General features: G+C 46.5%; 1 protein-coding gene across 3 annotated transcripts in view; it reads left to right on the plus strand.

Annotated features, from left to right (window-relative positions):
- pam (peptidylglycine alpha-amidating monooxygenase) overlaps nt 1-12500 on the plus strand; it is a 134216-nt gene that overhangs the window by 82745 nt on the left and 38971 nt on the right. For all 3 annotated transcript variants that reach the window (XM_063210084.1, XM_063210085.1, XM_063210086.1), the window contains exons 13-14: nt 1552-1748; nt 3232-3291. In XM_063210084.1, the coding sequence (XP_063066154.1) occupies nt 1552-1748; nt 3232-3291 (257 nt within the window). The remainder of the gene's footprint in view (nt 1-1551; nt 1749-3231; nt 3292-12500) is intronic.

A 12500-nucleotide genomic window follows, 5' to 3' on the forward strand; every position in this document is an offset into this window, starting at 1 on the left:
AACACAACAGAAATGGAAGGAGAGAGAGAGAGGGAGAGAGAGAGAGAGAGAGAGAGAGAGAGAGAGAGAGAGATAGAGAGAGGGAGAGATAGAGAGAGGGAGAGAGAAAGAGAGAGAGAAAGATAGATTAAAGGGGGATACAGAGAGGGGGTGGAGATAGAGAGAGACATTAATAAAGTGTGGGGGGGAGGGAGAGAGGTGGGAGAGAGAGAGAGGTGGGAGAGAGATAGATGCGGAGAGAGGGAGAGGTGAAGAGAGAGTGAGGAGTTACAACAAAGATCAGAAGAGAGAGGGAGAAGTAGAGAAAGAAGAGAGGGCATGAAAGGGACGGAAATAGAAAGAGAAAATGAGAGAGAGAGAGAGAGAGAGAGAGAGAGAGAGAGAGAGAGAGAAGGAGAGAGAGAGAGAGAGAGAGAGAGAGAGAGAGAGAAGGAGAGAGTGAATGCACAGAGGTGTATTAATTAGCATCATGGATTGCCATCGACCCGGCGGGAACATGGCTGCCAAGTGGAATTGTTTGGAGCGACCCCCGGTCACCAACTCTCCCCGCCTTCGTAATTGGATGCATTTAACCTTTGCCTTATAATAGCATAAATTAAAAATAAAAATATATAACTCAGTAGTTTTGGCTGCCCCCCCCCCCATGAATAAAAGTGCACTATATGCATGCGATAATGGATTGCAGTCTGTTGCACTTGCTGAGGTAGACGGTGTGTGTGTGTCGTGATTTGAGTCTGGGCTGTGCTGGAAAGTGGGCCTATTTTCGTCAGCCATATTATTATTATTACTGTAGGTGAATCGAGCTGTTTTCAGTTTTCAGTTTCCTCATCCTCTCCTCTGTTTGATTTTAGCGTGGTTCTCTTTAATAATAGCTCTTATCAGATGTTGTTTAGTTGTCAAGAAAGGTCTTGTCATAAATATTTGCATGTTATTTTTCCACATTTTGCTCCACGTTTTTTTTTGTTTTTTTTGCTGCTGCTTGTTTTCATGTCTGTGTTGCTAGACACTTTGAGCGAAACTTTGTTGTGTTGCGTAAATTAATTGACTTGTGTTGATGTTTTTGGTGCCCAGCCAGCTGTTTACTGTTTGTGCGACTCTCTTGCAATGTGTTCTAAAAAGAAGACAGTGTTTTTAAAGATCTGTCATCTACTCTCCATTTACTCCACATTCTTAGATTGTATTCTTTGTTTCAGACAAGTAAAAAGAAGTCTTTTACCTGACAGGCAGTCATGGGTAAGCGGTTAGGGCGTCAGACTTGTTGCCCAAAGGTTGCCGGTTCAACTCCCGACCCGCCAGGTTGATGGGGACAGTAATTAACCAGTGCTCTCCCCCATCCCCCTCCATGACTGAGGTACCCTGAGCACTGCTCCCTTGGGGCACCAATGAGGGCTGCCGAGGCATAAATTTCGTTGCAGTGTTCACTTGTGTGCTGTGGAGTCCTTTGTCACATTGACAATGGGAGTTGGAGTTTCCCAATGGGAGTTTCACATGTTTCGATGGTGAAATTTCCCCCATTACTGCCAATTGACCGTTAATGTTGTTGTCTTGCAGTGGTACGTCGGACGATGAGATGTGCAACTTCTATATCATGTACTACATGGAGAGCAAACACGCCGAGCCTTATATGGACTGCATGGAACACGGCCCCACAGAACTGTTCCGGAACATTCCAGCCGAGGCCAACGTTCCGATCCCCGTCTCCCCCGATCACATGATGATGAGCATGACACATGGAGGCCATTCAACAGGTATCAGCTCCCATTACTTACAGCAGCTCAGATGCTGTACGGACTTTGACACTTTAGGGTGAGAGAGAGGGTGGCAGGAGATGGATGGATGGATGGATGGGTGGATGGATTCCCTACATGTCTGGTGTGCGTTATTTTTTTGTTAATTAGAACGTTATTTTGTCCCCATTGGGCAGTTGTATTTGTAGCACACTCACTATATTGTGACACAGACAGGCATATCAAACAAGCAGTAAAAAAAGAGTAAAAAAAGCAAACAAAAATTTGCTATTCGCACATGTTATTATTGTTACTACTATTATTGACACCAAGACAGGAATTGAGGATCTACTGTAGCAGCAGTGTGATACAGAGTACTTGAAGCCCACAGATGTTTGAACAGAAGTGATGTTTGGAGCCAGACAATTCTTCCACCGGCTATTTTTAAGCATATTTTTTTTACACAGCTGTGGAAGTTCTGCAACTTCCTAACAATAAAGGTTGGCAATGGTATATTACATTACATTGCACTTAGCTGACGCTTTCATTTACTCAAAGCGACTTACAGATATTATTTTTCAGGGTATTGGTTACAGTCCCTGGAGCAATGTGGGGTTAGGTGCCTTGCTCAAGGGCACTTCAGCCATGGATGGAGACGTAGGGAGAGGTCAGGGGGGATTCGAACCTGCAACCCCTAGATTGAAAGACCAACTCTCTAACCACTAGGCCACAGATGACCCCACTGCACGTTGTACACAGATGAAGCTTGAGATTCATTTCTGGAGAAAATGTATCACATTGCTGATGCAGTACACACTAGAGCCTAGCTGGACCGTAGATCATCCTAAAATGCATCTCCTTCGGACATAATGGCCTGTTAAGTTATTTCCCAAATGGCTTCAGGCAATATGTAGTCGATATAAATACATCCAAATGTTTATTCTGAAGGGAAGGGAAGTAAAAGAATAAAACAAAACATAATCTTGACATTTCAGAGACTCGAAAGATTATCCGGCTGCTTGTCTATGTTATTTCTCCAGGGCTGCAGTATATTTCCATTGTATAGGCTGTGCTTAAAAACTTCGTCTAAACTCTCACCACTAAGTCAACACAGAAGCGGTCCCCCCCACTATGGGCAAATACACACAGACATCTTCACTTACGGGGCTTCAATAAAATACACGAGGGCTAACATACACAAGGGCTTCTATAGAAACTTCTATTATTACTGTTCTCAGCACTTTCTTTGCAGAAGGTTTAGATCGCGACTTTGTTATGATAGAGGGGGCCTCTGCCAAGAATATCCTTGTGGTTTTAACACTCTGTGTCTGACTGTCTCTCTCTCTCTCTCTCTCTCTCTCTCTCTCTCTCTCTCTCTCTCTCTCTCTCTCTCTCTCTCTCTCTCTCTCTCTGTCCGTCACTCACTTCCCCCTGTCTCCATCCTCCCTCCTCTCTCCTCTCCCCCCCCCCCCCCCCCTCTCTCTTTTTATTGTCGATGTTTCAGATCACCAGGATGACACTGGGCTGCTTGAACCGAAGCGATCGGAGGCGGACGATGCTCAGGGTGAGTCTGTTTGGGTTGTTGGGTTGGGTTGGTTGGGTTGGTTGGGTCGTCTTGGAGTCGGCCAGGACTAATAAGTCGCAGATATGAGATTGGGTTGTTTTTTTGGTCTGGGGTTGTTAGGTTGTTGGGTTGGGTTTTTGGGTGTTGTTTTTGGGTCGGGTTGGTTGGGTTGTCTTGGAGACAGCCAGGGCTATAGATCGCAGAGATGAAACGGAGCCGAGCTGCCCGTCTGATGCTCACAGCTCACAGGCAGACTCAGTGGGGAGTCCCTTCATCAGCTCTCTCTCTCTCTCTCTCTCTCTCTCTCTCTCTCTCTCTCTCTCTCTCTCTCTCTCTCTCTCTCTCTCCCACTCGCTCGCCAGTGTCCAGCCTCACGGCATTAATTCAGCCTCATGGATGTCTACTGGGAAACTAGGTGGTATTTCCTGAAACCTTGTCAACAAGCACACACACACACACACACACACACACACACACACACACACACACACACACACACACACACACACACACACACACACACACACACACACACACACACACACACACACACACACACACACACACACACACCACTATAAAAACCTTACACTGTATGTACACAAACCGACAACTACACAAACAGACAAATGCAAACACGCATACATCACACATACACTTAACCCACACTCGCACACATTCGGCACACACAGTGCACAAAGGGGTGGAGTTTTTGTTTGGTGTATGAGGTGGGGGTGGTGGTGGACGAGTGAAAAGGAAAACAAGGAGGTATCGGCTCCCTTTCTTTCTCTCTCTCTCTCTCTCTCTCTCTCTCTCTCTCTCTCTCTCTCTCTCTCTCTCTCTTTCGGTGACGTTTGGAAGCCTGTTACCATGGTTACCCCTCTCATCACCTCTTGCACGCACGAAGATGCAAATGTGCTCACCTTGGCGGCGTTATCGCTCGCATCTTACGTAGGCGCTATCTCGCCGATCTTATGCAGTCATAAAGACAAAGACCTGCTTAGAGACATCACCGACAGCAGGCCATCTTGTCATCAGACCATCTGGTTGGCAAATGCCTTGTATATCAGTCCTCCACGGTTGTTCAAGTAAAGTAGTCATGTTTATTTATTGAACACTTAGAAGCAAGAATAGCTAACCTATGTGCGTTATTGTTCAAATCTTACACAGTCACATTGAGAGAGAGAGAGGGAGAGAGAGAGAGAGAGAGAGAGAGAGAGAGAGAGAGAGAGAGAGAGAGAGAGAGAGAGAGAGAGAGAGAGAGAGAGAGAGAGAGAATAAGGCCAGAGCCATATTTGAAAACACCATCAACATCAGACCATTTTGATTGCAAATGCCTGCTTTATCAGTCCTTCAATCTTGATAAAGTCAAGTAAAGTCAAGTCATGTTTATTTATTGAACACTCAAACAGCAAGAACAGCTGACATAAGTGTTCTACAAGCAAGGTAATAAAAGTGCAAATCAATAGAATGAAAAACAGGGATGATAATCATACAGTATGACAGAAAAGACAGACAGGCCAATAGAGCGGTCTATAGACAGGAGGATGCACAGACAGCTGATGCGAGACGGGAGGAGAAAAGCAAGAAGGAAGAGAAGAGGAGAGAAGAAGAGTAGAGTACTCTTCTTCTCTCCTCTTCTCTTCTCTCTTCTTGCTCCCTTCTTGCTTTTCTATGAGGAGGAGGAGGAGGTTGAAGGACGAAACTTGTCCTTCGGGGCCTCGATGTGCTGCGTTTTTTTTTCTTCCTCTTTTAATTTTTTGTTAAAGCGGGGGGCCTGGGCAGTTGGCTGAGTTTGGGCCTCTTTGATGTCGTGACACTGTCTTGTCTTGTGTGTTTGTTCATCAGGGAGCAGCTTGGGACACGCTCGCCTTTAATCTCTGAACCCCTGCTGAGAGTGTGTGCGTGTGTGTGTGTGTGTGTGTGTGTGTGTGTGTGTGTGTGTGTGTGTGTGCGTGTGCGTGTGCGTGTGCGTGTGCGTGTGCGTGTGCATGTGTGTGTACTTGCCCATTTTGAACTCACCAATCAGCACGCAGCATGCAGCTGTGCTCATCCAGGCTCTCTCCCTCTCTACCAATCACGCTTTCTCTCTCTTGTACCCTATCTCTTTTGCTCTTTCTATCTTTCTCTCTATATATCTCTCCCCTTTTCTCCACATTGCACTTTCTTTCTCCATCTCTCTTTCTTTCTATCTCTCACTCCCCTTCCCTCCCCTCCCCTCCTTTTGAGGTTTTTGAGTGAACCAGAGTATGATGATGGAAAGCAGAGCTGTGTTGCCCATTAGGCTGAGGAGCTGAGAAGATGGATGGAGCCGTCCACTTCATCTAAATGACAACAGCAACAGCAACCCCCTGTTCTGACACTGATGTAACTCATAATCACACGGGCCCATTTACCCCTTAAATAGCCGCGCTGACTGATCGACGGGCATATTAAGGAAAGATTTAACAGCTGACTGCTTCCCTCTGTCTTCAACTCTGGAAACTCTCATCTGGATTCTTACATTGGCAGGGATAGATTCTAGCCTTACTGTAGCCTGTATTCAAAAAAGAGACATTACAAAAATGTCATTGATTAGGCGTGGTAGTATCCAATTTTTCATACCTGCAGTATTTCCTTTTGACATAATAAATTATATAATTTGTGTGCGGAGAGCAGGTATAACAAAGTAGGTATATCCACTAACCATCATGTGTAATGCGAGAAACTCTTTTTCCTCTTCCATATCAGAGAACCAGTCTCCCAGTCTGATGTTTCAGAATAACTAAAGTAATTAGACTAATTTAAAACTTTTAAACTTAATTCTGTATATGCTGATGTGTGGCCAGTTCTGCATCTCAGAATTATCAGACAAATCTATTTGATTTCATAGTAGTCTCATTGTAATTATTGTCAAAGACCATGTGAAATTTGAATACGGTATTAAATTAAAAAACAAAAGGAAGTTTATGGGAGTGGGACTGGTCAAGTTTGTCCAAAACCATATGCAGTACACTAACTTGGGTTGGATTTCCTCTTCCCCTCTCATCTCAGAACCATTGGATTTCAGACATGATTAAGGCACTTGCTTTTGCCATTTTACAGTTATTTTCCCCAATTACGCTTTGGCCTAATCAAGTAAAATATATGCTGCGTATCAGTCCATATCAGTCTCAGTTATCATTTATCAGTTGGTATTTTAATCACTCGCTCATCATTTATGGACACGCACACATAATCTCTAAACCATCCCATAAACTGGTACCCCAACTCAAGGGTGTCATAAAATAGCACAATTCGGAAATTGGGTACGGTTCAGAAATTCTTTCCATGGAAACGCAAATAATAGCGAATCGAAGTGGACTGGACTGTACTGTACTGTACTGTTTGGTGAAAACGTGACTTAAATATATTTTTGAAGTCGTAACAAGTGGACTTGGGGGACTTGAAGTTTTTCTTTGTAAGTCAGTCAGTCAAGCGTAACATTGACCACATATGCTGCGGTGGAGCTCTGACTGGCTCTGTGGAAGGTAGCGAAGGTCCCATTGACCACATGTGCTGCAGTGGAGCTCTGACTGGCTCTGTGGAAGGTAGCGAAGGTCCCATTGACCACATGTGCTGCTGTGGAGCTCTGACTGGCTCTGTGGAAGGTAGCGAAGGAGCTCTGACTGGCTCTGTGGAAGGTAGCGAAGGAGCTCTGCCTGGCTCTGTGGAAGGTAGCGAAGGTCCTCAGACTGGCTCTGTGGAAGGTAGCGAAGGTCCCATTGACCACATATGCTGCGGTGGAGCTCTGACTGGCTCTGTGGAAGGTAGCGAAGGAGCTCTGACTGGCTCTGTGGAAGGTAGCGAAGGAGCTCTGCCTGGCTCTGTGGAAGGTAGCGAAGGTCCTCTCATCTGGTAGGGCTTGATAAGCCTCGTCACCAGCCACGCCACACACACACACACACACGCTCTCTCTCTCTCTCTCTCTCTCTCTCTCTCTCTCTCTCTCTCTTGCTCTCTCTCTCTCTCTCTCTGACACACACACGCGTGCGCACACACACACACACACACACACACACACACACACACACACACACACACACACACACACACACACACACACACACACACGCTCTCTCTCTCTCTCTGTCTGTCTGTCTCTCTCTCTCTCTCTCTCTCTCTCTCTCTCTCTCTCTGACAGACACATGCGTCTCTCTCTCACACACACACACACACACACACACACACACACACACACACACACACACACACACACACACACACACACACACAATACGAGACCACTTGCAAAGCTGTCGGAGGCTTTCTTCTTCTCCTTTTCCTCCTCCACTGTTCCCTCCCGTTTCATTTCCTTTCTTGTCCTCTTTCTTTTTCTCTTCTCTTCTCTTGTCTCGTCTTTTCTCCTCTTCTTTTTCTCCGCTGTAATAGTGGCAGCAGATTGCAGCAGCGTTCCTCAGGGAAGGCATCTGCTGTTAAAGGGGCTCCTTGTTTACCGCTCTCGCTGGATGGATCCGTCGCTCCATTTGCCCTCCCGAGAGCCTGGTGTGTGTGTGTGTGCGTGTGCGTGTGCGTGTGCGTGTGCGTTTGCGTGTGCGTGTGCGTTTGCGCGTGCATTTGTGTTTGTGTGTGTGTGTGTGTGCGTGTGCGTGTGCGTGTGCGTTTGCGTGTGCGTGTGTGTGTGTGTGTGAGAGAGAGAGGTAGAGAAAAACAGACTCTGTGTGTGTGCATGTGTGTGCGTGCGTGTGTGCATGTGTGTGTCTTCGTATGTCTCTGTACATATGTCTCCATAGTTGTGTAGGTCCGTGTTGTCGGGGCCACATCATGCATGCGGTACACAAGTATACAAGGGCACGCTTGACGTGCAGTGCGCCGGGCTCTCTGGCCGTGACTGTCGAGGGCCTCTGTACGGCTATTAGGCAGATGCTGCTACCGAACTAAACGGAGACGAGACGAGACGAGACGAGCCATACGCTTGTCGCTCGCTCAAGAGCCCCGGTCCCCCGGTCCCCAAATAGAGCCGCCGCCGCCGCTGCCGCACGTATGTCTCGTCTGATGTGCTCCACTACGCCCCCCCCTCCCATAATGCACTCTATCTATCTCCTCTGTCTGATGACGCTTACAGCACCCCCCCCTCATTTTCCACCATGCTCATGTCTCGTCTTGTCTGATCCGCTACTCCACCCCCCCCCATTGTATTATCGCTTCTATCTGATGACGCTTACAGCCCCCCCCCCCCTCTCATTTTCCACCATGCTCATGTCTCGTCTGCACTCGTCTCGTCTCGTCTGATCCGCTACCCCCCCCCCCCCCCCCCCAATGTGGTATCGCTTCTATCTGATGACGCTTACAGCCCCCCCCCCCCTCATTTTCCACCATGCTCTTGTCTCGTCTGCTCTCGTCTCGTCTCGTCTGATCCGCTACCCCCACCCCCCCCCGCCCCCCCCATGTGGTACCGCTTCTATCTGATGACGCTCACACTCCGCCCCCCCCCTGCTTTCCAAATACAGCCGCCACTCTCATGTCTCGTCTGATGCTCCTCTACCCACTACCCACGCCATCATCCTCCCCCCTTCATCTCTATCTCTATCTCTCTAACTTTTTCTGTGTCTCTCTATCCTTCTTGTACGACCATTCTTTCCATATCTCTCTAGCTCTCACTCTTTCCATCTCCCTCTTTCTCTCTGTCCACCCCCCCCCCCCTCTCTCTCTCTCCCCCTATTTCACACTCTCACCCTCCACTTCCGTTTGATGTTTGGAGCGAAGCAGAGGCATGATGGAAAAAAAAGAAGCCCACAGCGCTGGTTGAGGGTATGGTTTTTTAAATAATGCAATAGATAGTCAAGGGCGGAGACCGCATGGAATATTTACGTGGGCCCCCATGAATATTGGAGCTCTTGGCTCAAATCAATTTGTGGAGGAAATTTGAAAGTAATTGGGGACCGACTGGCTGCCAAGGTTGTCCACCTACGCCACTCCGGAGGAGTGCACTGTACTGTATGATGCGCACAGAGCTACACAAACACACACATACAGTACACATAAACACACACATACAGTACACATAAACACACACATGCAGTACACATAAACACAACACACAGTATATACAGTGTTCACACACATTCAAAAAACATATGTACACACATAGAAATGCCCCTGATTTGTTGATTCGCTCTCATCCTCAGACACACACACTCACACTCACACTCACACTCTCACACACACACTCTCTCTCTCTCACACACACACACACACACACACACACACACACACACACACACACACACACACACACACACACACACACACACACACACACACACACACACACACACACACACACGTTTATACACTGTAAGCATTTAAAAATCTCTCTCTCTCTCTCTCTATCTCTCTCTCTCTCTCTCACACACACACACACACACACACACACACACACACACACACACACACACACACACCAAGGCTTTTGATTTTTATTTTTATTTAACCTTTATTTAACCAGGAAAAATAAACCCGTTGAGATTAAGAACCTCTTTTACAAGGGTGTCCTGGCCAAGTGGCGGCTCAAGTTACAAAATTAAAATTACACAGTTGCATTAAAATAACAAATCAAGTAAAATAAAACGTCAATTGAAACAGTTACAGACAATAGACTCTGTCTCAAGTGATCTCATCTTGGAATTAAAATCGTTCAATGGAATCAGATCTGTTAGTTTCAAGTCCTTTTGCAGATTGTTCCATGAGGTAGGGGCTGAAAACACAAATGCCCTCTTCCCCAGTTCTGTGCGGAAGCAAGGGACAGAGAGTAACAAATGGCCTTTAGAGCGCAGACCATAAGACTCAATATTCCTCACTGTGATTAGGCTGCAGATGTAGGGTGGCAGTAGTCCGAGTATTGCCTTGTAAATAAATGTATACCAGTGAGTAAGTCTCCTGGGTGAGTAAGGCTTAACACTTGACACCCCCTCTTTCCTATGTTTGCTCAAAAAGGCCCCATGTGAGTCACACAGCACCGTCCTCATTGTCTCTGCTCTGCTACAGATACAGTATGACCTTCCCAGCACAATACGCCCCCCATCCCAATACGCCCCCCATCCCAATACGCCCCCCATCCCTTTGTCATCGAGAGGAACGAGTGGAACCACTCAGCGCCACCACCACCACCATCATCATCCTACTGAACACACACACACACACACACACACACACACACACACACACACACACACACACACACACACACACACACACACACACACACACACACACACACACACACAGACACACAGACACACACACACACACACACACACACACACACACACACACACACACACCACACACACATCCTGTTCACACACACTAGATAGATACCATTAAATGCATATTCAGTACAGTATTTAAATGCATATTCAGTACATGCCCACATACTGTATTGTATACAGCGAATGATTCTCGCCCATTACACGCACACGCGCGCGCGCACACACACACACACACACACACACACACACACACACACACACACACACACACACACACACACACACACACACACACACACACACACACACACACACACACACACACACACACACACACACACTGTATACGCAGAATGGTTCTCGGCCAAGACAGAAGCTTCATGTGGGAGCTGCACAGAACATACTTTGTGTGTGTGTGTTTGTGTGTGTGTTTGTGTGTGCGCGCTTGTGTGTGTGTGTGTGCACGCTTGTGTGTGTGTGTGTGCGCGCGCTTGTGTGTGTGTATGTGTGTGTGTGTGCGCGCGCTTGTGTGTGTGTATGTGTTTGTGCAGCCTACGCTCAAGGGTAAACAGTCTGAGCCATGGAGCTTTGCAGAATCCTGCCAGTCAATCAAAGACATAATGAGGGTGCTTGTTATCTTGTGGTGCCCCTCTGTTTTAGTTGGCATCGCTGTTGTCAAGGAAGGATCATAATCACAGACAGGCTCACCATGTGGGCGGGAGATGAGACGGGAAGGATGGATAGGCAGCCGTGGTGTAACAATGGTTAAGGAGACGAGCTTTAGATCAGAGGGTTGCAGGTTCGAATCCCACCCTTCCACTCCCTTTCTCATTCCATGGCAGAAGTGCCCTCGAGCAAGGCACCTGCTCCAGGTACTGTTACCAATACCCTGTGCTTAAAATAACTGTTAGTCACTTTGGATAAAAGCGTCATCTACGCATAATGTACTGTACCGTTAAGAAATGGATGGGTGATCATTGGGCGATCATTGTTTGACAAGACTTAATGCCAAACAAACATGGTGTGGTGTGCATTATAATGAGTCACCATACAACCACAGTGATGCCACCTGCTGTATGATGAGCCCATGCTATAATATTATTAGAGAGGGAGGAGGAGGCATGTATGATCGCTGGGGGATCATTAGTTGACTCATTTTGAGGCGGATGTTTGCGTTTTTTCTTTGTAAAACAAAGAAACTGTATTGTCACCATGTGCAATATTTTGTCTGCAAATGCAAATGCGAATTTACACAAGGCATGTTGTTATCTTTCCATGACATGACCAATACGCCAAATGCCAAACAAATATGGTGTGGTGCACTCGTTAGTGTGAGCAGGGCTCGAAATTAACTTTTTTCCTTTGTGTCCCGCAATGGTCCCGGATTCCACTTTGTATTGTCCCGAATGTAACCAGAAGTGTCCCCATTTTTTTCGCGCCTAAATAAGTGGTAAATTATGTCCACGTTCAATTTCATGTGTGACTATGATTTTTGTTTTTGCAGTGCAACTGTGAATTCAGGTTTTTAAGAAAAAACGAGGGTGTGTTAAAACATCTGTGCCTTGTATAGAAAAATGCCTTGCGTAACCGTGCACATTTTGTTTTTCAAGAATATATGAGCATGGTGATATGAGGAAATCTGCATTCAATGACATTATATTTGTCAAACTGATTACTTTATGCACCAATATAGCCTACCCATCATGTAGGCTATTGTAGACTCTATTGCAGCCAGCCTGTTACTCTGCTGTAGCCTATTTAGCCTACAGAAAAAAACAGCTTTCATTTAGTCTACTACATATCAATAACAATTCAGTGTCTGTTTAGCTTTAGTTAAAAAGTGGCAATAGTCTAACCTAGTCTGACTTTGGCCACTGGTTGTGATGGGCATGCCGGTGGAAGATAGCCAGGCCGTGCCCTCCTAGTGATGCAACAGCTTCAGCCAGTCTCGAAGAGATG

This window comes from Engraulis encrasicolus, chromosome 11, assembly GCF_034702125.1.
Source record: "Engraulis encrasicolus isolate BLACKSEA-1 chromosome 11, IST_EnEncr_1.0, whole genome shotgun sequence".
NCBI classification, from domain to species: domain Eukaryota; kingdom Metazoa; phylum Chordata; class Actinopteri; order Clupeiformes; family Engraulidae; genus Engraulis; species Engraulis encrasicolus.